We start from the raw sequence: 26,989 nt of genomic DNA on the forward strand, positions 1-26,989 counted from the left end.
TTCATCATTGCTTGTTTTCTCATAGGATTATATTCAGTCCCATCAATTGCCTCTAAATGTTTCTCAAAACATTTTACCCACTGTGTCCAATTTTCCACGGGTGGCCCAGGGACTTCTAGGAAGGTGCTGGGCATTGCCACCGCATTCATTATTCCAGTCATTCTGACACAGTGCAGGTACTAGTTGGGAAGGTACTTTAAATCTCAAGAAGCAAAGATTAAGAAGGCGTTAGGCTCCCTCCGGTGGCCGTTTATGGTATTTTAAGTTGGCAGACAAATTTCACTTCACTCACGTTTCGTTGCAGCTCCTGCCCGGGGCTGACAAGTTTGAAGGAAGGCAAATGGTGTGAGGAAGGGGTTAATGGCCGTCACACAGAGGCGGAGCCAAGAGAAGAAGTCTGCCTCACAAAACACTCGGTGGGAGAGTGTACAAGACGTCAGGAGCCTCTGGTGATCTGCCGTGATCCAGTGACAGGTCCTGATCCCGTGTTCGTCGCCAAAATTAAGATGTAGTGACGTGAAGACAGAGGGAATGAAGTAAGCGACCAGCTTTATTAAGATTACAGATCGGAATGCCGTTGGAATAACGGCTTACGCACAAACACTTCCAACATTCCAAACGCGCGCCGGGAAACACGCGCACGGACACACAAGGCAGGACGGGGGCGGGGAAGGGACATGACAGGGAAGGGTCACAGCATGTTACACATTCCTCCTCCCCCCACATCATGCAACATTTGAAATACGTCCACCTGCCGCCGACAAACATTTCACTCAGCCAACGACTGCAATATAAGGGCTATTTTAATGAACAAAGCGTCTTATTTCTGGGTGGCCTGCTTCTAGGCGATCCGTTTTTTTTCGCAGACAATGAAACTTAATTTTCTTAAATCCCAAATGTCCTAACAGACCACAATGTGTGATCCTGGGCACATCACTTTAGCGCTTAGTTTCTGGAGATGCCGATAGGGGTGGGGGGCGGGGGGCAGGCAGCGGGGAATGGGATGGAGAGTTCGAGACAGGACATCCCCAAAACTCAGCAATTTTTAAGAAATTCATCTTTGGCAAAGACAATAGCTTTGGCTTTTGCACAGAACAGTACCGGCGGCGCTGGCCAATAACGTCATCTCACTGAAGGCAGTCCTAAAAAAATGGCGGATGGAAGCTTCGAAACTTTTTCGGATTCGGGGACGTATTCCTGCTGTTCGAGAAAGGGCGTGGCTAAAAAGTGGAAACAACAGCAAGGAACACGCCCCCGAATCTGAAAAAGACGGAGCCTATTTGGAGGGACGGCTCTCTCCTCCAATGGCTGGCCTCCGTTTAGGAAGCCAGCCAATGGAGGAGAAGCAAAAAGAGAGGCGGGCTAAATAGCCACTCTAGGAAACATTAAATCTCCGACTTACGGTTCGGCCTTCGGCAGACCGGATAGTCCTCGACCTAAAAAAGAAAACACATAGAGAGGGGTATTCTAATAGGCAAACACCATTCAAGGAAAGGGGAGCTAATTGAAGGAAAGGGTGAATATTCAGATTCTCCCCATTTAAAAATGAGCATTGGCAAAGCCAATAGGTCTATCGTTGGCTGCTCACATTTTAGCTTTCCAGTTACTGGTTTTGTCATGCTTTTTGCAAATCTTTCCTGCTTTTAATATCCATCTAAATGAGCATTTGCTAAAAACAAAAAATATTTTTGATCTCAAAAAGCACTAGGGAAGAGAACTACTTTGTTGGTCAGTGTGGTCCTTGTGAATGGCCGGAACGCTGTCAATGACAGTGAAATTAGCGAATGGATGAAGTGACTTGACCATGTGCCCTAAGGATGTATGCTGTAGTGGGCAGAAGAAAAATGAGAATGACACAATAGGGGCCAATGGATGTAAAGGACTGGCTGAAAGTCTCTTGAGTAAGTATATCATACACATAAGATCTGCTACACACTGTCAAAAACAGCCTCCTGAAGGCTTACGGGCTCATTCCACCTAAAGCTGTGACCATTGCATTAGCACGTGGAGTCCCAGTCCTGGACATTTGCCAGGCAGCAACGTGGGCTTTCCTGCCCACGTTTATCAAGCATTACTGCCTGAACAGTCCGATCCGCAGGGACTGGCATTTCGCTTGTTCGGTCCTGCAGGATTTCCTAGTTTAAATTTGTCTGCAGACCCACCACCGGGAATGGTATTGCTTGGGTATCTATTCAATGATAAATAATCTGCAGCTAGCAGTCTCTATCGGAATACCCAGTTACTTACCTTTTGGTAATGCCTTATCTGGTAGAGACAATATCGAGCCGCAAATTCCTTACTGACTAACCCATCCTCCCCGTTCTGCATAGAGATTTCTAGGGTCAGGGATGATCCCTTTCAGGGCCCCAGTTTGAACACACCAGTGTCAGTGCATTTCATGACTCTGTGCTTTTGGCGTGGAAAGTCGTGAAAAGTAACCGACGCCAGAGCGCCGAGGTGGCGTCTATATAAGTGGCTTGGACATCACTTCCGGCGCAGACGACGCCGCGTGGAGCCAATCGGCGCCACCTACCAGTGCACAGGGTTACTGCTCATGAAAAATCTTCCTGATCCAGTCTGACGCCTGGAGACATTCAAAAGTAAGGAGTCTGCGGCTAGATATTGTCTTTACCAGATAAGGCTACCAAAGGTAAGTAAATTGTTTATTTAGGGCAAATCAGAAAAAAAGAGTACCCTGGCAAACCATTCTCTAGTCTGAGCCACAGTCTGCTTTTGTCAGACGCTTAATTTTTTTAAATATTGGCTATAATAATTTTACATATTCTTTGCGTTAGATTGACTGTAAATAAAGCCTTTTAAAGTTAATCTTGAGGGCCCATATTCTTTAAAATTCAAGTGTTTATGACCGGTATTATTGTTTCATTCCAAATACAAACCTTCTCTTGGTAAGGTCAGTAGAGATTCATGGAACACCACCAGTCTGTTTTCCCTTCTCTGAATAGCAAGTTGGTATGCCTCTGTTTGCCGTAGGACCAAGGGTAATACACTGAATGTAGTTAGGATTAACCTGTTGACATGCAACACATCCATATTCCAGATGGAACACAACTACTGGTATGAGGCAGCCAGTATTCATCCTAGTTTAGTGGGAAGCCAAAGGAACCAAAACATGTGTATTCTTTGAGTTTTTAACTTTTCCAATCTGGATCTAATTTTTTCAGGCTTCGTGCTGTGTTCTTGGGTTTTAGTGGAATCTAGGGACTGGCTGCAAATAGTCCATTGAATATGGATTCTATTGAGACTTCTTCCTCCCTGGCCTACTGATTAGTAGGTGAACCCAGAGTGGGCCTGGGAGGGGTGGGAATAAATCTGGCCCAGTTGCGGGGAAGGTGTTGAACTAGATATAAAAGTAGATTCTGTCACTCGCTAGCTGTGCAGTTATTTTTCCATGTATAGCTTTCTAGGCCTACTATTGACCAGAATTGCTCTAGTTGCAGACAGTCCCATACTTGCTTATATTCCCTAAAGCCTCCATCATTTTCGTCCTTTCCCATTTTAAACAAATTGGTTGTGTTGCAAAATGCATGGTGCAGTATTTTGAGTTGTACTAGCCCAAACCCTGCCCTGATGGCTGCTTCTCTTAGGTATTTGCATACCTTCTCAGATTCTTTCTACTATAGTATGCTAAAAGTTTGCGCCCGCCTATTTTTGATGGTGTCAAGAGGGTTCTGGCGGTTTCATTCTCAACATTGAAAACCATCTCCACCCCAGGATTTTAACCTACTCCCAGAAGCCACACATTAATTTGACAAAGTTTTATGTTTTCATATATGTAGTGATTGCAAGGAGATTAAGTGTGATACAAAAAGGGTACATACCATCATTGTGAGTGTTGCAGTTTAGTGGAATTAGTTCTATTTTTGCAGGAGAGTTTTAACAGTTAATTGTTTACAGGAATTGCATAGTGTAAGGGTAAACGTCAGAATATACATACAACTGCTTACCCCCTTGCTTAGTTTTCCTCCCTTTTGTCCGGCAAGTTATCCTGTTCGTCTTTACACACTTGTCTCGGACTTGCTCCTCTACATAAACAAATCAGTTCAATTAAAGAGTCTTTACAATAAGGTACAAAAAAAGACAAAAGTCTCTACTTAAAACATAGACTTCAAATGTCTGTCAGACTTCATATAAAGTAACAATGATTCTTCTCGAAATTCTTGTCATAGATCATTACATCATTAAAATATCTGTATATAAAATGCACGTGTACTAGTTGAAATACATATTAACCATTAGAACGAATTAAACAAATTAACTCCTTCCAAATACAATACAAAGTTCCAAGGAGGTAACAGGTAAACTTTGTACATTTTTTATTATCTAAGAATCCTAATTCTCCAAAATGCATTGCCCTAAGCCGCCAGGCAAATTTGTTATTTCCTGATTGGCTTAGTGAAGATAAAGCTGCAGGGCTTATTATGTAGTCTGTATGAAGAAACGGTGTCTAGGTTATTCTGCTTCTTTGTTTTTTGTTTTTTAATCTCTCACCACCAATCCACACTACCCTTGAGCAACTAGAGTAATACACCCCTGCACTTAAACACACCTTTAATCTCTCATACTCTTATTGCAACCCCCCAAACTCAAACAACCCAACATCAGGCATACATCTCAACTCCATTAACATACCCTCTCTCATCCTCCTGTTCTTTCTGCTCTCTACCATTCCACCCCTTTTATTGTACACCATTTCCTGCTCAACCTCCTTTCTTTCCATCTACACACTATTCCCCTACACACACCTACTAACCTTGAATCCTGTACAGGGTCACACTAACCATCCCTTAGTCTCAAGCAATATAACATCTGATCTAATAACCAACTTCCTAGTGTAATTTACCCTCTCAACCCTTCCTCACTCTATCATATCGCCCTTTTTCACCCATCGTTCTTACTATTTTGTCTTCTGCCTTCCAACCTCCAACTATTTTCTCTCCTCACTTCGCTGACCTTTATAACCCTCTCTCTGCATCCTATTTCTTCTGCTCCTTCATTCACTCTCTCCCTACAGCACGTTTTGACCCATGACCACCTTTTTTCTATCTCAGCCATTTCTCACCTCCACCAAGCTTGTTCCTTTTGACCCTGACCTACCAATCATTGTCTCCTGATTTAAACAGACCCATATCTTTTGTAGCCAGTCTTTCCCTTCCCACATGTGCAGACACAACTTGGCCTATACCATTCTGTCCCCTCCCTTGTTTAGGCATACTCCCACCTCTTCCCACCAATTCTTTGTGCACCCTCCATGCACAGACTTCCCTCCCCCTATTCTCCTTCGCCTTATCCATTTATCTTCTATCACCCCTCTTCCCAACCTTATCCATTAGCCCACTTTCTCTATACCCCTTCTATTGGACACGTTACCTTCCTACCACTTCAACGATCCACCACCACAACTATGCTGTCGCTACAAAATATGCAGTGTCAAACTATTCTGATCCACACTCACTGCACTCCATCACAAGAGACCACTGTACTTCCTAAAACAATACTTCCTTCAACATTCCACACTATACAAACCCACTTCATACACTCCTCGGAGCTACCCACCACACAATACATCCAGAAGCCCAGACTTGACTGACCCACATACTAGATAGCAACACTTTCCATCTTGGAGCACAGTACACCAGTACAGAACAAAAAGTAACACCACTGCACTCTGGTTATAAAACCTTACCATCTTATCGTTCCACGCTGCATGCACCATCAGCTTCAGCACACGACACCTCAGTACTCCTACTTAATGTAGTGAACAAGATGTACCAGTTTGATACATACCTAATCACCCACTGCACATCTCCATCATCACATGCTCACAAACCCAAGTTCCCAGACGCTTGAAATTGCCATATTCACATACTAGCTACCAGAACAATCCCACCTGCTCCATATTCCCCAGTACACCACTATTCATAACCCCTTATTATACCCAATAAAACACCATACCTTTCCCTTCACCCCCCCAACCAGTCTAGAGCATCCTCTCCTTCTCCAAGTAACTAATACACAACACCATTAAAAAAAAAAAAATTCTTTTAGCAGAACTCCCCTATTGCTCTTTTCATCTCTCATAAACTTAGACACACCCATTCACCAACACACAAGACCACGAGGAGCCTGCATATGCTATCGAGCAAATGATGCAGCCTTCTGTTAACCTAGAGTCTTTACAGCTGCAGCCTTTGGTAAGTATTAATAATCATAATAAATAACACTGAAAAGGCCTTCATTTAATAAATGATCAATAAATCCAGTGATTGACTTAAGTACCTTCCACTTATATTAGGACGGTGCAATTTGGAACAGGACTTTGAATTCTTTAATTCCTCTTCTGCACAATCAATGGCTTGACTCCTAGACAAATGACAAGACATATATATCAGGAAGTGTGACCACCCTTTGAATTATACCTCCAAATTCAAGAACTCCCAGCACACAAAATGTGTAGATCTTAAAAGCCAAATATCTTGAAAGGATGTAGGGGTTCCCTTCATGGAGAATTAAGAGCACCATACACCGTAAAACTCTGGACAAGTGATTCAACCCACTTTCACTAGGGCAACGCCTGATAATGATAACATCACACCCAGCATAATGGACACACGTCAGCATGACTGGATGCTAAACCTTCTCCAGGATACTTGGTTCCTGGACTAATTCAGCCTATAGTGCTACCACATTGCAACATAGTTCCATCCATTAAACACCTACTTACCACAAGAGGTGCTCCTGGGCTGAACTTGTGACAGACAAATATCAGCTGAAACTGGTTAGGTGGAGGGCTAAAAGACCCTGTTTTTTTTTTTTTTTTTAGTAGAAGTGATTCACTATAGACTCATGGGGGGATTACGATGGAAAGGTGCGAAATGTAGCCCACTGTGAGATAGTGGCTCTGTATATACTGTTCCCAAATAGGTACAGTGTGTACAGAGTCCACAGTGTGTACAGAGTCCACAGTCACCAGAGGTTTTACAGCAGAGGTTACATTTAGATATAACCTTACTCTCTAAAGTGGTAGCTTAGTCGAGCAGTAAGGCAGTATCAGAGGACAGCGTAAAGCGTTTGTTGTACACACTCAGTCAGCAAATGGTCTCACACACTCAAGAAGTGAACTCTAGGCCAATGGTTTATATAACCAATATATGGTTGTTTTATTTTAGAACCAATCATAGATCTCAAAATATACTTTCTCAGAATAAGATGCTTTAGTTAAATACTTTTGCAATATGCAATTGACTTTTGTAGGCCATAGTTACAGGTTGTTGCAATAGGCAACACAATAATACATTGAGCTCAATGGGAACTTTTAAGTTATATGCAATTAATTACTTTCAGGATTACTTTTCTAACTCCAGGACTGGATCCTAGATTCAGTCCTGGGACAGTTCTTGGAAACAAGTGAGTAAATGCGGTTTAGTTACTGTTGTGATTTTTAAGCAATATTTTGCTATTTTAAAAGTTGACACTTAGAAACCTTTTCTGATCAAATTACCAATGTTATCCTATAAAAGAAATTTCACTTAGCAGGTAAGTGGGGTTATGGTTACTTTTTCTAGGTCAGTGTTGGATCCTGGATCCAGCACTAGTGTACCACCTGTAAGCAGTTGAGAAACTGCGTTTTAAGTTATACAGGCGCCTTTTTAAGGAATATTTATAAGTTTGCAAAATCGACACTTAGAAGAAATTTCATAGAAAAAAAGTCAATGGTTCCCTAAGGAAGAAAATTCAAGTTATGGGTAAAGTATGTTCTCGTTACTTTTGTAATCCAGGGCTGGGTTCCTAGGCTCAGTACTGGGACCTCTATCTAAAACAGGTAAGTAATTACGTTTTCACAGTTGGTACGATTTTTAAAGAATATTTGTAGTTTGCAAAAATCGACACTTATAAGAAATTTCACAGAAAAACAGTCAATGATTTCTTATGGAAGAAAATTGGGTTAGTGGTAAGTACGGTTGTGAGGACTTTTCAGGGTCCGTGCTGGGCACCAAGAGCCAGCACTTGGATCTCTCCTAATAACAGGTGAGTATTTCCGTTTTCGTTACTCGGTTGATTTTAGGTGAATATTTAAGCATTAGAAACTTCACACTTAGAAGAAATTTCAGAAGAAACCAGTCAATGTTACCCTATCGAGGAAAATTGGGTTATCGGCTTTTGGGTAAGTACTCGACTGGCAGAGATAAGGTTCTGGGCACAGACTCCGGGGTCTCCCAGGGTCAGGTTGGTACAGTTGTTACACCCTCAGCGGCACTGGGGCGGCCGGGTGCAGAGTGAGTTAGGCCCAATGTTATCCTAAGGGAGGCAGGGGGGCCTTGGTTGGTGGCTGCTGACTAGCAGGCTACGCGGCTGTGGGAGCTGGGCTCCTGGTCACTTGCTCAGGGCAAATGGGTAAGTAGGTAGGAGTAGAAGCTGCACTGCCAGGGCCACTCGGGCGGCTGGGTGCAGGGTGCTTTTGAGCCTTCGGGCGCTTATTGGATTTCAATGGGAAAGCTCAAGGACGAACAAAGGCTGCAAGCTCGGGGACGAAGATTCTTCAGGTGCCACCAGCACTTCGAGAGGTAAGTTGGGTAGTTGGAGGATAGGTAGGTACCCAGGAGTCGGGCACAGGGGGCCGCAGGGCGCCGGGTGCAGGGGTGCCTTTTGATGTCGGCAAATCTTACCCTCTGTTGATCGCTGTTGGGGGGGTGTCCCTGGTTCTGAGGCTGCAGGCGTCGTCCGGAGCGTCGAGGTGGGACCTTGGGTGCCGGATTCGGGGTCACAGTCGCCGGGGGACGTCCTCGGGGTCTTCGTCCACTCCGGCACAGGCCAGGCTTGGCGGGTGCTGAGTGTGCAGGGTTCGCTGTTCCGAGCTGATGCCAGAGGTTAGAAACTTGCTTCGAGCAGAGCCACTGCTCCTGGGAATCCCAGATGCTCAGAGTCGCAAGGTAGCCAGGTCCTCTGGGGTTTGTGAGGTTGCTGACCACAGGAGGTGCCAGGGTTTAGCAGGAGCAGGTTCGAGGGTAGACAGGCCGGTAGGGCTGGGGCCAAAGCAGTTGGTGCCTTCCTCTTCTTAGCAGCTGCACGGTAGGTCTTCTTTCTTCTTGTTCTTTGCTTTTTCAGAATCTGGAATCTAAGGAAGGAAGGTTCAGGGTGCCCCTAAACTCTAGATTTAGGGGCGTTACAGGTGGGTTAAGGGCAGGGACCAATGGGTCCCTGCCCTGGGGTGGGTACACCCCCTATCCTGCCACTCTCCTGTGGGAGGGGGGCAGTAGCCTAGTCCTGATTGGGCAGGGCTTCCCATCTTCAAGATGGCGAGAGCCCGGAGATGTGCTTCACCTCGCCTCCCCCACCTGAGGGGTGGGGTTGGCAGAGGCTGGCACATCCCCTGTCCTTACTTGGGGTTTCCGGACAGTCTTCCTGCCGGGGGGGGGGGGGGGGGGGGGTCAGAACCGGTGGGGACCAGTTGGTGGGTGCAGCAAGTGGCCTGGAGAAGCTCACAAAGCATGCCTTTGAAGCTTCCCCCTTCCCTTCCTGGGGGAGGAGACCCAGCACCTCACCCAGGATGTGCATTGTTGCAGGCCCTGGAGAGCGGGGGCTCTCCACGCAGGGGTCCAGCAACATGTCTGCTGTGTGGCAGCCTCTCAGACAAGACGTGGATTGTAGGTTAGGTTTCAGGGGGCATCTCTAAGATGCCCTCTGTAGTGCTTTGCACATTAAATCCCACACTGGCATCTGTGCAGGTTTAATGTGCTGAGAAGTTTGATAACCAACTTCTCAGTCTTCAGTGTTGCCATTATGGTGCTGTGTAGTTCGTGTTTGACGAGCTCTCAGCACCATATACTCTTAAATGGCAGCACTGCACTTAGTGCCCAGGAATGGACCTGGGTACTGTAGGGGCCCAGGGCTCATGCTCCTGTGGCCACACCACTGGCATAGGGCACCCAGCTAGAGGGGTGGCTGATGTATGCCAGGGCAGTGTAGGTTGTGGGCATGGCACACAGGGATGTGTGCCATGTCGACTCTTTGTTTTGTCTTGTACCCAGACACTCAGCCTGCAAGGGCAGTGTGTTTGTGTTAGGGTACAGGGCCTCTAAGGGTGGCACAATAAGTGCTGCAGCCCTTAGAGGCCTTCCCTGGTCACCAGGCCCTGGGTACCTAGGGTACCATTTACCAGGGGCTGACATATGGCCAGGGTTTGCCAATTTTGGTTTTAGGGAAGGAACATAGGCCCTGGGCACCTGATTGGCAGGAGTTCGGGGCACACTCAGTCAAAGTACATTCAGCAATTAAGCAAAAAGTGGGGGCATATCATGCAAGAAAAATGGCACTTTCTCACACCCACCCTTATGGAACACCTCCATAAGGATACTACTCCCCCTCCCTCCCCTCCCCAAACTACACACTTAAAAAAAAATACTGTTCAGGAATAATCACCCTCCCACCAGATACCTTAGCAAAACTTCTGCTGGATGATTCACAGTAATTGTAAGCAAACCATGATAGTCGGATAATTCCCTAAGGAAATCTTTGCTGTTGTGGATGAGACGTAAAAAAGAGATCCTCCTCAAGTTCAATTCATGAAAATACAATCCACACACATGTTTAAATGGTGCACTTGGAACCAGATTTAGTGATACGGTTGGTGTTCCCCAATACAAGAAAGTGGTGCAGTCCTCATGATGAGTGAACATAGAGTGAATACAAAAGCAATGAACAGAAGTAATAAAGAGCAAAATGCCCAGTGAGTATTCGGCTAGAGATCCGGCAATCTGTGACATTTCGCCACATCACAAGATATTACATCTAGCTATTATCTAAAAGATAGTGTCGCCATTCCTACATGTGAAGAAATATTTGTAATCAACCGGGTCTTCATGGGGATAAAACTAGTGGAGACACTCAAGTGGTGCTGGAGGGGACCAATTCTGTGAAACAAATCACAGTCAAGGCATCGCATGCTATCCTCGCATCAAAAGCAATGTCTGTGTAATTAGCTCTTGGATTGCATAAGATTTATGAATGAATTGAATTTACCAGAGCCTGTTAAGGTAGGAAACCTCAATGGTTCTTTCCCTCGCTCTGTGTCTTCTGAAGAGCTGCCGACAATAGTCTCTTTATCGGACCAAGATACCAAATAGTTGATATAGACTTTTATATGCAGATATCAAGGAACATGACTGCCGCCCATTATTAACCATAACGTATGCACAACAAATACATTCACAATCCTATTGATGCAATCAAATACCCCTCCAAAGGTACTTTGTTACCCTGCCATCCATACCTTTTGGTTGGTTGCTAGTGCTAACAGGAGCAGTCTGTGATGTTAAGATGCCTGCCAATCGTATCTAAGCCAATGATAGAGCATCTAGAAGGCCAACAAATAAAATAAACCTAATCTGACTAATAAGTGACTTTACCTGAACGCAATAGTTTTATTTTTTTAAACCCCAGACATAGACGTCAGGCATTTATCTCGCTATTATGAGATGTTGTATTAGCTACTCTGGCTACTCCATTCTTCTGGGACTGGGAGGGAAAGGACTATGTGCATTGCTACATGCTTCTTTCCACTCTGATTCTTTCTCACCTTGACCTTCTTCTCTTTGTCCTTTCACTCTTTAGTTCTCTCTTTCCGGTCTTCTCCGTCCCATCTTCTCAGTTTCTCTACTGTATTACATTATTATCCACTCCATATTGTGCCCCTCCCCCTTTTTGATATGCTCCACCTCCTATTTTACTCCTTCACACATTCTTTCAATTCCACTCTTGCTCTCCCTTCTACCCTAACATCTCTGCAATATTTGCTGGTGCTCCTCCAGTATGTACCCATCAGGTTACTCACTCTTTCAATTATCTTAACTTCTATGTGTAATTTTACTTTCTCTCTTTGCAACATAATGTCTTCCTGTCCCTCATAGTCTCTGTGAGCTTCCTTTTTACTTTTCTTTTTCAGCTGTGATTGTCCCCTATTAAATCCCATCTCATTCTTATGTCCTACATTTTTTTCTTGAAGATTCTTCCATCACTATAATCTTAGTTGCCTTTACTGGTCTGTCTGTCTCCACAGCTACAACTATTGCAAGGAGGATGAGGAGATCTACAAGGAGTTCTTTGACATTGCCAATGACATGATCCCCAACCTGCTGAAGGAAATTAGTAGCCAGGCGGATCCAGCTGATGGCGACAAAAAGGGGGTGAGGCAGTTTGGCAAATAGATTTGGGGACGGGGCATTCTTGTTGCAAGACAAAGTGAAGAAAACAAATATACCTGTTAATGTGATCTGTAACTTCTCAAGACTGACCATTCCTTGTTCGGAGTCGCGTAGTTAAATCTTGATGGCTTTTAATGCCAGATTATAGCTGGCAGCAATCCGTATATATCCTATCTGCCTTCTCTTCCTCTTCATGCAGGTTCTCCTGTAACAATAGGGAGGCTTCAGTAACCTTCACAATTAATTTCTCCTTGAATTCCTGAAGGTTCTGCCTCTTCTGAAGCGTGGCCTGACTCAAATCTGGGAGTACCTGTATTATTGCTCCCTTTCAGTGAATATCCTTGAAGCCCCACCTCCCCCCCCCCCCCCCCACACACACACACATACACACACACTTGAGTATTATCGCTGTCTGACTAGGATTCACCAAGACCACCATGGCAGTGCTAGCTCTCTGATCAACGGGGTCCCTCAGTTGCAAGCCGGACTACTTATTTGTCTTGTATCTTTTATCACTGCCCACTCTCTTTCTGCAAACATCTCAGGGTGATTAGGGTGGCTGGAGCTGGGCCATGACTCCAAAGTCTGCGAATACTACTGTGCTCCAAACTCCAAGTCGGTCCGGGAGCCTGCCTTGAATCTCCTTTTCGCTTGGCACTGTACTACTCCTTACTGCTTCAGCTCTGAGTCGCTCCCTCTTAGTCTTCGCCAGGTAAACCCAAAAAAAGAAATCAGGCCAAGAAGTCGAAACACTCTTCCACTTCACCGCGCCTGTCCAAGTCATCAGACGAGGCTTCGATTGCTGTGATGGTGTGGAGGGCAGCAGAGGTCCTGGTCCTTACGCTGCCCTCGGTGGCAGTCGGGACCAATGTCTTTGCAAGAGGTGCTTCAATCTGCGGTAACCCCCACGGAAACTCTTCTCCCCTCTAATGAAGGCCTTATTGATGTCCTGCTTGCGGCCAAGCCCTGCACAAGCACGTCTGTGCATAGGTAGTTGCCCACTGTCGGCACCCCACAACTGGGGATACAGCATACCCTTCCCAACTTCCCACCCCTGTGAGCCTGGTCGTCCAGGCCTCTATGTTCAAAGTTAAACCTGGTGTATTTCCTTCCACACCACCAGATAGGGAACTTAAGAGGATTTTCTCTTCCACCAGCCTTGCACTGTGGTCAGTGAACACCGCATGCCTCTTGGGCCAGTGTTCCACACAGTATGGGATTCTGTTGCTCAAGTGCTTCCCATGGTCTTGTAGGAGGCCTGGGCCACCCTGACACAGGCTATTGCCAATGGCTGGGATGCAGCAAAGTTCACTATACGCTTCGGACTAGACACAGCAGACTTGCTTTTATTGAATCCCAAACAATGGTAGAGAAACTGCTTCTAAGGTGGTGCTTGTCTCCATGCCTGGCTGAGGTCATCTGACTTCTCAGGGGATGCTCAGTTATCCCTTATGGACATGCCCTTCAATGGCACTCGCCTGTTTGGCAACAAGGCAGATTCAGTGCTTGAGCACTTTAAGGACAGTAGGGCCACCGCCCGGTTCTCTGTGAATAGCCCCACGCCAGCCCCATTATGCCTTTCTCTCCTGTGGCTACGGTATGGACTAACAGCTGCCTACCTCTCTACACAGTCATCACATCCAGCAGTTTCCCCAATCCTTTTGTGGCCGTGGATGCGCCTCCCACAAGCCTTGTGGGACCCAAAGCCAGAGATCTGCCAACTCATTCCGAATCCCCAGTAGCAGCATCTGCCTCCTTTTAATAGCCCTCCCACCATCACAGACAGCCGATCGGCGGCAGGATCAAGCAACACCTGTTCAGTTGGCAGTCCATCACTTCGGGTAAATGGGTGCTCCAAATTGTTCAGTGGGGTTATGCCCTTAAATTCACTGAAACCCCACCGCTCTTGCCACCATCTTGAGATTGGCTGACAGAAGACCACCCCTCCCTGCTGCTTGAGGAAGTGCAGGCTCTTATGGCCAAAGGAGCTCTTGAGAGGGTGTCAACATCAGAATTGGGTTGCGGTTTGTATTCCCGCAACCTTCTGGTGCCGAAGGAGGACTGGGGCCGCCCCCTATACTTGACCTGTGCCCTCTCAGTTACTTCTTGAAAAAGAGAAATTCAAAATGCTCACGTTGGCTCGGTCCTGTCTGCCCTGGAGACTGGATGGTAGTGTTGGACTTGAAGGATGCATATTTCCATATACCCGTCTTGCCAGCCCCCAGACATTTCACTTGGTTCACGGTGTGCCACAAGCACTTTCAGTTTGCTGTACTCCCCTTTGGCCTCACCAATGTCCCATTGGTGTTCACAAAAGTGATGAAGTGGTTGCAGCCCATCTGTGGAGATCGGAGGTTCCAGTCTTCCCCCTACCTCGACGACTGGCAGGTGAAGGCGGGCTCGCCCCAGCCAGGCAGTCGTCATCCACTTCCAGACTATGGAGGGCCTGCATTCACTGGAGTTCTCGATCAGTGCGGCAAAGTCACACCTAACACCTCTTAGACATTCCATTCATCTGACTTTTGAGCATCAGATCTTGGTCCCTTGGGCTGCACTGCAGTGAGGAGTGGCGTTTCAGGAAACTGGGCTACCAACTGACCCCAGCAGGCTTCTTCAGGTGTTGTGCACCTGTGCTGCGAACAGGGGTGTCAGCTAAATAAATGACTCTCGGAGCCTCTTGCTTCAGCTGGCCTCTAGAGTCGACTTGTCCATGAGCAGGACACAGCAGGCAGACTGCCTTCGCTTTTGCTAGCCTTCAGGTGCTGTCCAAGCCGGTGCCACCTCTCATCGCTGGGTACTTGGTGTAGCAGTGCAGTCCTCCTCTCCTCTTCTCCAGTCCAAAATCTGAGTTCGGGGTGCCAAGAATGCCCCTTTTATGCCCAGAAAGTGTCCTTAAGAGAGGTTGTGGAAACTAGCCAATGGGCTACCAGGGTCCCTCTCAGCTGATGACAACATTCTGTGAAGTGTGGCTTCTAGCTATCCCAGAGTGCTCTAGTCTGCCCACTCTCAAGATGCAGAACCCATTGCTCAATCTCAAGAGCTTGGTAGCCCACCCCAGGGGTGTGCCTGCCCCTGGGCTACATGCCCACAGACAAAACTGTTTGATACCGGTTTCCCCCTCTGTTCCAGCTGCCAGCCTGACTATCTACACAATAGGGTAGCCCCTCCCACGTGTGCTTGCTACTTGCCCTTTAAATGTCACTTCTCCTTTGAATCTCGCCTTTCACACCAACACCCTGTGTGGCTTCCTGTCTGGAGGAGGTAACACATCCTTCATTGGTAGGCCTCTTTTGTTACCTTTCCTGTGAGTCTTTCACACTCTTCCCAAGTGGGTAGAAGGCTATTTTCGGGGCCAGCCTCCGCAAATGACCACTAGAGAACTTGGGCAACAGAGTTGCAAATCTCTAACAGTTGTATGTTACATTAGATTCGACTTGGGCATCAAGTTGGGCTTAATGTAACAAGTTGTTTGATACCTTGAAGTATCAACTTTGATAATCCCATTCAGAAGTTAGCACAGCTGAGGTGTCAGCATGTAACTGGGGCTACCAGTCTCTTTCCCAATAAAAATGACAGTTGCAGGTTTTTACTGCTGGAGCATGTCAAACACGTTCTACTTTACTAAAATGGTGCACCTTTCTGCCTTACGACTCGATGGGCCTGCTGTAGGAGTGATATATACATATTAGACAGGGAGTTTGGACTTTGCTATCGCTTTAAATGCCAAAGTCGAGTTATCCGCTTAAAACTGCCCTTCAGGTCTGCAGTGGCAGACTGGGAGCCATGTTTTACCTTATCCCACTCAGGGTGGCGCAACAAGTGCTGCAGTTCCTGAGGTGACACTCTAACTTACATGCCCTGTATGCCCCTGGTACGATATACCATGAACTTGCAAATTAGACTATGCCAATTGGGTATAAGCCAATCATCCATGTCCCTTATTAAGGGTCAGAGCACATGCACTGAGTCCTGTTTAGCAGGGTTCAGACATTTCTAACCAATGCACCATTGCCTAGGAGTCAAAATGGGGCAAAAAGTGTGGTGAATCCTACAATTTGTCTGTTTCCTCACGGTGTGCCACCACCATCTTTTCACTTGCACGACCTCCATGGTGGTGAGTGGCAGCCTATGAGTTACAGGTATAGTGTGGACCTTGGCACCAGAGGTTGAATGCTCAGTGGACTGCATCCAACAACACTAGGATCTGCAATAGCTCAGTCTTTTCGCCGCTGTAATGCTAGATCGTGCCCCCCGCCCCCCCTGCTCTTAGCACACAAGCCTTCCCCAGGGTATTCACCCCCTCGGCCGTACCATTGGCCAGTGGTAAATACAATGTTGTTTGCAGTTCCACCCTTAAATTCTTTAAAAAGTTCCTCATGTCACTAGACAAAAGCTGTACTCCATTGTCCATAATATTGATTTTCCGTTCTTCTGCCAGGAGGTTTTTATGCCGTGTTTGTTTTTTTCCATCTATTTAATAGCCCAACAGAGAAGCACCTATTGAGTGTTAAGCAATATAATTGCTTTAGGAAAAAGTAATCCTTGCTTCTGGCATCCTGAACAAGACCAGAAGGTACAACTGTTGCGCCCTGCATTTGACACACAAACGGCATCTGCTTAACCTCCTCAGACTACACCTCTTCCTCTTTTGCTGACTCCAGGGACATCTAAGATAAACAACCCTCCCTCAATCCCAGCAAATACTCCACCATGAAGTTAAACTCGTGCAGCTCTTCCACCCCAGGCAAATCGAGGGGTCGCTCATTCCACACTTTTGTTTGAAAACATCTGCAACCCGACCACCATTTCCGCAAGAGCAAATTAAGGTGACTGATTGCCCAAGCGGAGGCCAATGCCTTCTTATCAATTGCTGAGTGATGGTACTCTGCATCCTTTAGGGCACTAAAGGCAAATACATTCACTGTCTTTACTGTTGTCAGTGTGAGTAAGTACCCCACCCAACCCTCTCAGTTTAGCATCCATTCTTAATAAATATATATATATTTTTTTTTTTTAATCATCGAAATGCCCCAATTTAGGCATCCATCTTGCCCTTCTCTGTCCAATTATTATAATTATTCCCTTTATTCTTTATTGCTCTTAATGAGTGAACAACATTAGTAATATTCTGGATAAATGTGGATTAATGATCTACAAGACCTAAGACCTGATATATTCCTTATATTTGGAAATAGGAGCTCCCCTAAATCACTCTGCTACGCCTCAAATGGGTACCTGTACACAACCCAAACTGGCGCATTTCCCAGCTGATTGTCAAACTGAGTTTTCCAACCTTTCTAAAGCCTTTCAGTGCCCTACACATAATCTTCTGTTTCTCCCATACACCTGAATATTGTCCTGGAAAAACCTAAGCTGTTTTACCCCTTCCAAACCTCTCCTCATGACCTTCTGGAAGAAAGCCGACCCAGGCCAAAAGGCATCTTCCTGAACTGGAGTGCTCCCACGTGGTTTATGATAGAGGTTAAATGCCTTGACACCTTAAATAATGCCACTTGATGATATACAGACGATAAGTCCATTACATTGAATAATTTTGCCTCTCTAAGCTGTCATGGCCTTGGAGATGTTGGGCAATGGTTTTCTATCAATCCTTATATTTATGTTGAACTCTCGAATTATTACACACATCCATAAACCTTTGCCTCCCACTCTGGCCATCAAGACCACTGACACTAGCCAATCTGAGGCTTCTATCTGCCCCTACAACGTCATTAAATTTTAAAGTTTCCAGTTTGTTTTTCAGCTGTTTTTTTTGGCTTTGTACACAACTGAGTTGGCCCTTTATTACATACAATTCTGTGCTCAAAACACTCTCAAAACCTAATCCATCCTCAAAAGCCTGCGGAAACTTGAAGCAAATTTCTAATCTTTTGCTAGTTCTACACAACCATCCCTTGCTCTGAAGAGTTTGGATCAAGTTTTATACCTAAGTCTTTCTGATGTTGCCTGCCTAATACATTTCCTCCTTTTCGCCATGTAAACTTGACGCACAGTGACCATACACTTCAATTGCTTTTTCATAGGGTCTAAACCAATTAGGTTAATCTTGGACTTGGCATAGCCGCCCAGATTAATGTCTGGCTCCTCCATGTTTTGTCGGTCACCAGTAGACACCCTTTCCCACACCGTATCACCACTCAAGGTGGGTGAACCCAAATCAGCTAGCATCGCCACACTCTTCCCATGCACCATTTCACACAGACCTCATCTTTACTTCCTCATCCTTTTCACTTACTTGCAGGACTTGACTCTTCACACCAAGTTCAATATCTTCAACTTGGTGATTTTTTTTTTTTCCTCCTTTGCCACTCGGTTTCCACACCTTCTTCATTTAGGTTTTCTTTCAAAACTAGGTACACTATTTAATGAGCGACTCGTATAGCCAAGATGGAAATATTTGAACTTGTTTTGTACACTTTTGCCTCTCTATGGTTTGGGTACTTAATTCTCTTGTCCATTTTTGCTTCATTTGCAATCCCATCATCTTAGTTTTCATATTTCTTTGTGCCTCTCTGAAGTGTATTTAATTCTTTCTACTATCACCACTGCCTCCTTGAGGACGAGATTGTTTTTTGCCAATAGTTTTTAGTTCTCCACTGAGACCGCACGTGCTCCAACCGGAATGCTCCATTCCAAAGGTCTTTTGTTAATTAAAAACCCTAAAAACGTCTTAGGGCCCTCCCATTGATAGGCTTCATTCTCACGCTTATTTTCTTGCTTTTAATTGGTGAGTGCATATCAGATTGTTTGTCTCGGTGTTTGTTTCACAAACCAAGTACTGATTGATTTCTTGATTACTCTTCTTCCACTCTGCTTGCATGTGCATTGTGGTTCTCTTTATTTTTTGGGTTTTTGCTTGCAAGACAGCATGATTCATTTTATTCTGCTTGCCAGACAGCATGCTTACTGGTTGGTGAGAAATGTGTAGCGTCACTCTTATCTATGGGTACCCAACCCCAAACCTAAAATCACCCTTAATTCCCTTTACCTGTACCCACCACAGAACCTTAAAATTACCCTTCCTCCCTTTACCCACTCCTAAACCCTAAAATCCCTTAAAAAAATTAAATAATAAATAACGTAAAAAGTATATTTAGAAAATAAATACTGTTTGTTAAAGTACTGCATAGTAAAGATATGAATACTTACCTGTGTGGGACTTAACTGTGTTATAAATGTGCTACGTGGTAAAGGCTGTATCCCCCTCAAGCAGCACACGTACTAGCCCTCTTCTTAAACACACTAGTGCCTTTACCCTAGTGTCCCGAAATGTTTTGGGGATGCTGTCGGTTGTTTTATGCCCTTCAATATAATTGGAATTTGCCCCACCCAACTCTTTACTTTAGCTATCCTTTGAGATAGCACACTCAATGTCTGTTGAGAGACATTGTGTTTACTTACAGGAGGCTTAGAGCAAGCAAATTGCTTACCATTGGTTGGGTTCATCATGTCACTCATTTCCTTGCTGCTGTTTGGTCAACAAGTGCCAGCTTCACTTGCTCTTTGTTTGCCGCCATCCTGGAGCATGGCCCAAGTACTGCTTCCCTTACCCTGTGTCCTTATACTGCTCACCGCTTTGAGAGGTCTGTTATTTTCCTTTTACTTGCACCTCTCTTCCTTCCTGTCTTAGGAGCAACACAAAGGAGTCTCCGACCTACTTGTGATTGGCAGGGAACACGTTTTGAGAGTGGTGCATCTGGCTGTGCACAATACAACTCCTTGCTGCCAATGCAGCACCTTAGCATGAATGGCATTTTGTGCTCCTTGTGTACCTCCTGAAATCTGTTCTCTGGGTGAAAATATTAAGAAGATGCCTAGAAAGGTGTGTGGTTACAGTGGATGTGTTTTTTATGTAACCTAAAACATCTTGATTTGATGCCATCACTAGAGAGACCACTCCTTTTACTGAGAAATTTAATTAAGTCAAAAAGCAGATCAAAAATAGAATTAAACATTGGTGGCATTGCAGGATAACAGCATACAGTTTCATTACTGTAGAAAAATTGTATAAAATGTTTTAAACCACTTTAAAACGATTGCTCTTTGGTGCAGTGATATACTTGCATGCACACACAAATGAATGGTATTTACATAATGTTTCTCTCTTGCAGGGCTCACCAACACATGCGCCAAGCACCGCTTTACAGGATGAGGAATGCTTTGCTCACCTGCTGCGCTTCTATGACGGCATCTGCAAGTGGGAGGAGGGCAGCCCAACTCCTGTCCTGCATGTTGGATGGGCTACCTTCCTGGTGCAGTCACTGGGCAGGTTTGATGGACAGGTGAGTCTCTGGGTTGATGGAACAACGTCAAGATGTGGTTTATACTACAGGGAGAGGAGTTGGAGCAACAGCGGCAAGACTTGTGGGGTACATTCTTTTTGAAAAGGGTGGGTGCCAAACTCTTAAGTGGATGCTCATTGTGGGTCTGGGAATCGTTTGTAAGGATATTAAGTACAGAAGTAGTTGACCATATCGTGCATAATGGGTGTTCCTCTCTCTCTTCAGGTTCGTCAGAAAGTCCGAATCGTAAGCAAGGAACCTGAAGCTAATGAAGATGATGATCAATCTAGTGAGGACATGCGGGAAGGCCGTCGACGGGGCCCACGCCGTGAGTCCAAGCAGGAGGAACCACCCTTGCCTAAGAAGGCCGCCAGTGAGAAAGTTGTTGACCGGCGGCGCTCCAGCCAGAAGGCAGTTGTGGAACGACCAGTGGAAAAGGAGGAGGAAGGAGTTCAGCAAAAAGAAGAGGTGCCTCCCACAGCACCAGCCGTAGTGCCTGCCCCGCCTGATGGGCCAGTGGTAGTCTTCCAGAGCGAGAAAATGAAAGGTATGAAGGAGCTACTAGTTGCGGCCAAGGTGAACTCGAGCGCCATAAAACTGCAGTTAACGGCCCAGTCCCAAGTACAGCTGAAGAAGCAGAAGGTGTCCACATCCAGGGACTATACCCTTTCTTTCATGAAGAGGCAACGAAAACTGATGTGATCACTTGGGAGAGGGTGGATACGTAGGTTTAAACTCCATACAAAGGGGTCTACATAGTCATCCCACGAATGCTTCTAAATCCAAGAACTGCACCTTCCTCCGTGAAGAATGCCGACTTGAGTCGTATGGGATTTGATGAAGAAGTGGGATCCTGGAAGGAATTCTTGTCCTTATCCCAGCCTCCTATGGAAAATCTAATGACCAACCTTACTTTTCCAGATGCGACCAACCGTTTCCTGATGGCGATACGGAACCAGATGTGTAAAGGTGTTTCCAATCAGATCAACTCTGGAAAAACCTTTGAGTTAACATGTTGTTTGCTAATAATCTCACTCATGCCAGTGTTCATTTTCATAGAGAAGACCAATCTTTCTTGAAGAGACTATGGCAGCTTTTGAGGTGCAAAGACTAGGAACATTTAGACATAGGCATTTCATTTTTACAAATACCTCCAGCAGAACCTCAATGCTCCTTTTCCAGAGACTGCACTTTACTCTTCTGGTAGAGGGTGTTCAGGCTGGTGATGGAAGAATCTTCTATAACTTGAATCTTTCTGGTATGAGTGGTTTGTTTTGTGCCTTTCGCAGGACAAAAATTCATCATCTTACTAGTATAGTAATTACTTCAATGAAGCAATGGCAGCTGACCAAAGTAGCATTTCTATAGACACCGTTCTGTTTTGCATAGATGTTGTAGGATACCACAGTAGAAACATTTTAAGACTTTGATAAAACGCTGTGATGCTGGAATGCTTGAGTGAAGCAAGTAAAATGAGCTTTGAGAAACCACTGTGGCCTAAATTCTATTCAATTGTCGACTTAGTACCTGCCCAATTGTATTGGTAGCTTTGAGCCTGCTAGATTCTGTGTACCCAACTTAACTGATATGGGAAGACGCTATACGAATATTTAGTGAATCTGTAGATGAAAGGACAGAGATTTAACTTTTATCCTTTTGCGCTGCATAGCATCTGTGGAGAAGACCTCAAAGCTGCCAGTCATTATTTCCTTTTTCAATTTGAAACCGAGTTTTCTTTGTCCACTGCCACCTTCTCTGCTTTCAGACAGCTGGTTTATTTTCATCAGCTTATTGTTTTGTTCAAAATGGCCTGTTAGCCACAGACTCTGCCTTCCTTGCATGCCCGATCTAGCTTATTTTATGAGGTCCGAATCTACCTAGGTAGAAGACCCGTTGGCCAGAGTCAATGACGAACCTGGAAGATGGTGCTGATTTGCCTTTAGCAGCTTTCACATGTGTGGTTAAGGTCTAAGAGCTACAGATACCATCTTTTCTGTAGGGTGTAACTTGTATATCTCTAACAGTTCTCAATGTAATTATCAAAACATCTGGTCTTTAGTCGGTCACAATCTGCTCTGTTTCCCCAAAACCGAAGTTGCTGAATGATGGCATTCTTTTAGGATGTATAGCGGGTGTTGTCACCAGTGCTTTCATTGAAAAGATAACTTGTTTAGTTAAAAGAAAGCCGCAAGAAGCAGGTACATAGCAGGTATCAGTCCCACGATCTAAGTGTAAATTTCAGAGTTGGAATGGAGATGACTATCAACTGTCGCAGCATCCAATTCTCTTTTACCTGCTCTACATATGTTTTTCATAGTCGTAGAGTTTTCTTCCGGATAGGTATGTTAAACAGCTCCTGTGTCTGATGTTGAGTAGCAAAAAAAAGAAGCATTCCACTTCCTAGTGGAGAAAGTTGTATGTATTGGAGAATCAGACACCAATAGGAAACTAATTTGAGATTACACAGTTGGAGCGAGCATTTATTCACCAGATAGCTGTAATAACTCCCATAAGTGCAGCGTAGGAAACGGGCATGGAGGGAGAGTGATACGTTGAGGTGTGTCCAAAGGTATGTATGGCATAGACCCTTTGAGCAGGGTGGGGCATTATTCCCTTAAACTCCACTAACTAGTCCATAGAAACATGGAATTTACACCCAAGACTCAACTGGATCCACCAAATTTGCCCGTGCTTGCCCCCATCCATGTCCTCCCAACGACTTTCTATGCACAACAACTTTGAAGTCCTTGATGGCATAGCACGGTTTACTTTCTCTCCTGTTTTCCTCATAATTTCATAGTCGCATTCCTTTTTGTGGCAGACCTTTGTAGTTTTATGTAAGTATTGTTGATTGCTAACTCAAGTGATAACAGTTCAAATTCCAACAACCTTTCGTTTGAAGGACTCTGGGTTACTTCTGCACTTCAACCCTTTCCCTGTGCGTAGTATCAGATTGTGCTTGTGCTAGCCAGTTCTGGAAAGGAATGTCTTTTCCCTGTGTCTGTGTTAATTCACTTCTGAAATATAAAGAGTTCTCCTATACCGCTCACACCTTTCCTGTAGTCTTTACATAATTAAAAGTCTGACCCATTCACTTGTAGTCCCTAGACTATAAACCACGCATAATTTGGATCACCTTTCCCTGTCTCCATTATTTCCTTATTTTTCTAAGTTGTGTCCTCTAAAATGGCAACAATAGCCCAACTGATGCCCCTCCAAGTTTACAGTAAAAACATTTCTATTTTTTTTTTTTTCCCCGCCAGTTTTACCCTTCTACCCAAGAAGTCACTACAAAAAGACTCTCCCATACCGTTTTGGTGCTGTTTGAACACAGAGAGGCAAGGGCCCTAGAATTTCTACGTAAGAATTTAAAACACTGGGGTTGAACCTTTTCTATACTTTCATTTGAAAGAGTCTAGACTATCAAAAATACTGTAAAAGTTCAGTTTATTTCTTCGCATCAATCTCTGCGATGCATTCATAGCTGAAAAAAAATGCTTGAACTTTGTGGTTTTTTTCGCTAAGGAAACACCTGTTACTTTGACCATAACTGCTCATGTTTTTTCTTTCCGCCTTCCACAGTTCCCATTGTTAAAATTGTAGTCCTGCTCCGGATGCAGGGAAATTGTGGTTGTTCTTTTAACCTGACTGATGTACACTGGCAGAGCATAACTGCATTTGTACTTTCTTCACTGATAAAAGGCGAGAACGTTGAAGAGGAGCGGACTAGGACCTTTTCACCAGTGAAGTATGAAATTAGATTTGGTTGTAACAGCACAGAAATGAAAAACAATTTATTTTTACATGCAGAAGTACAATTCTAGTACTCTCAATGCTAAATAAAAATGTTAATGTCAATTGTTCTTTCACTTTCATATGATTTAGTCTTGCCAAACTGAAGCATACACGGAGGCTGAACTTCTGCTCATATGTAGCCTCTATTAGGTGGGCATTCCATAGACCTTTTGGCCAGGCCCTAGCGTAGGCTTTAGTGATGAAACAATTTTTCAGTGCACAGAAAGTACTCCTACGTCAAGCTATTAAGAATCACGATTAGTTATCAGCTATTAAAAAACATACGACTGAAATTCAGTAAATATGAATGACCCTAGGCTTAGACTAACAGCAGTGTGTCTCTGCCACATTCTGGGAGATTGCAGCTGAGAACAAGATGGCGGAAAGAAACATGCTGTGAATAGAAGAGGAAATAACCGCTCCTGCGTGTCTTTGCCTCTCACAGTATGGGGATTGTTCATGAACACTGGCCAATGGGGGGAGGAGGGAACCATAAAAATTCCTGCAACTGCAATCTTTCAGCAGGAGGAATGGCATGAGCGGTTTTGAGGGGGGCTCAACTTTTCAAAGGATAACAAAGTTGTTCAAGCCATATATTGAAGCATTTCACTGTATGCAGCCAGTTGCTCACAATACGGGAACCTGTGTTATCCATGGGTAGATCAGAGAAGTACTGTAGGGACTTACTACTACAAGACGTAGCTTATAAAAGTACTGTAGTGGCCTACTACCACCAAGGGTTTCTTTAATATCATCAGCTTGCTGTGAGAGAGTGATGTACTTTCTCCAGCAGGACTTCAGAGTTGAATAGTAAATGTATGCAGATTTCTGAAGCTGGAAATAATGTCCACAAACTTCTGATACTTTCACTTTGCGGATGCAGTCTTGTTTAAAGTCCTGGCTTGTCCCAATTGTTCTGTACAAGGTAAACCCACTTTGCGCAGATTTATGTAATGAGAGCAGCTGGTGTGCACATCTTGTGTCAATGAGTAAATATAGCTGGGGCCTGTTTTGAAAATGGTTTCAGTGCACTTTGCATCGTAATGTAAGAATGACCTATCAGCAGACAAGTGCTCTGCAGGCACGGCAGGGTTTTGTGTTTCCTGAGGTTGACAGCCCCTGGCCGACAAGAGCAATGCTTCTCTGCTGTGTTTTCGCAGGTGTGGCCAAGCAGCAGTTTGTACTCCCAATGAAGTCTGCTAAAAATTAATATACAGCCTATTTTATTGGTCAAGCTTGGATGAAATTGTTGCGTTGAGTAAACCAGTAGTTGTTGGGTTTAGTATCTATGTTGAACAGGAGTTTCACGTGACCCTAACCATACACTACTCTTCTGCAGATTTGTGATGCCATTGAAGGTGTTGTGTAGGTGATCACTTTAGTGTCATGGCCCGGTGTTCTTTCATGTGGAAGTAGGACACGTAAAGTTGATTTGGATTTCACTGCCTTCTATTAGGATTAACCAGCAAAAGCATCATTCATTCATGCATGCTGTGGAAGGTTGAATAATTGTATATTTGCTGTTACATTATGTAAAACTCAGGCCCTTATTTGCCTCTGTTACAATTTATGCCATACTCATGGATCCCTAGCAGGACCACCAGGGACATGCACCAGCTCCGCCTAGCCCCCTCCTCACCAAATGGCTGTGATTGATAGATCCTGAAGTTACATATTAATAGATAAGGCACTCTAAGCTGCACAACAGGGGCAGCTTCTCCACTAGGGCAGAGGAGCGTCGCCCCACTGCTTTCTCGCAGTGAGAGAAGCAGAAACCTAAAATGGTAGTAACTACCATTTTATGTTTCTGTGTCTCGCACTGCAAGAAAGCAGAATGGTTTGGTTGCGGGTGGGCGGGGCTGCTCTGCGAGCAGGGTAGGAGTGGTGTGCCCACTCCTGAGGGCGCAGTGACTGTTTAGTCGGTTTTGTGGGGCCGCCCAAACCAGTCATGCGCACTCTGCCCTTTCTCCATGCAGGCTGCAATGGAGCCTACATGGAGAAAATGGCCTCCCCGTAAGCCCCTGGCTGGGCGGCGTCCCCACGGGAGGGGAGGGAGACTGCCTGCTTCCTGTCCGGAGCAGGTACCGAGAAAATGCGAGACCCAGCTTGTGGACAGGTAAGTTTTTTTATTTTATTATTAAATTACTCCCCACGCTATCCCCCTGTGCTACCTCTGCCCCCACCCCGCGCTTAATGCCGGCCGCAAATGCTGCACACTCTTATTAAGCCGTGTGGTTTGGGTGTTGAAATTGCACCCAGTTGGGTGTTGAAGACGATTATTCCAGTCAGTTCATCACCAACACCTTGGCGGACCAGCACCTTCCAGCTGTCATAAAATGTTGGGAATGCTACATAAGAGTGATAGAAAATACTAGAAGGGTTTAAAGAATACAATAGTGGGTTTTGCAGCAGGAATCCTTTTCTGGATTCACACGCTGTGCATTATTCCGCCATCTAGTGGTTGGGTGCGGAATTGTCTTTTTATTTCCTTTGGGGGCCATCCCTTGTGTGACGTCAGACGGCGCCCCGGAGGTTCCTGTGCGTTGTAGCCATTGTCGGATTCTTTTTTTCCACCGTTGGGTCTAGAATCAAAGGGAGACACTCCGAAGTTTTGGACGAAATCCTCGAAAAAATCCAGGAATTTGAGAGAAAAAAAACATCATTCATTAATTG

The 26,989-nt window shown here is 45.0% G+C and overlaps 1 protein-coding gene across 3 annotated transcripts in view; it reads left to right on the plus strand.

Moving 5' to 3' along the window:
- Nucleotides 1–24,379, plus strand: part of MEN1 (menin 1) — a 117,040-nt gene extending 92,661 nt beyond the window's left edge. For all 3 annotated transcript variants that reach the window (XM_085625925.1, XM_085625926.1, XM_085625927.1), the window contains 3 exons: nt 12,074–12,200; nt 20,351–20,521; nt 20,747–24,379. In XM_085625925.1, the coding sequence (XP_085482051.1) occupies nt 12,074–12,200; nt 20,351–20,521; nt 20,747–21,223 (775 nt within the window). In that variant the 3' untranslated portion in view covers nt 21,224–24,379. The remainder of the gene's footprint in view (nt 1–12,073; nt 12,201–20,350; nt 20,522–20,746) is intronic.
- Nucleotides 24,380–26,989: the final 2,610 nt, after the last annotated feature.

Source organism: Triturus cristatus, chromosome 9 (genome assembly GCF_964204655.1).
Source record: "Triturus cristatus chromosome 9, aTriCri1.1, whole genome shotgun sequence".
NCBI classification, from domain to species: Eukaryota; Metazoa; Chordata; class Amphibia; order Caudata; family Salamandridae; genus Triturus; species Triturus cristatus.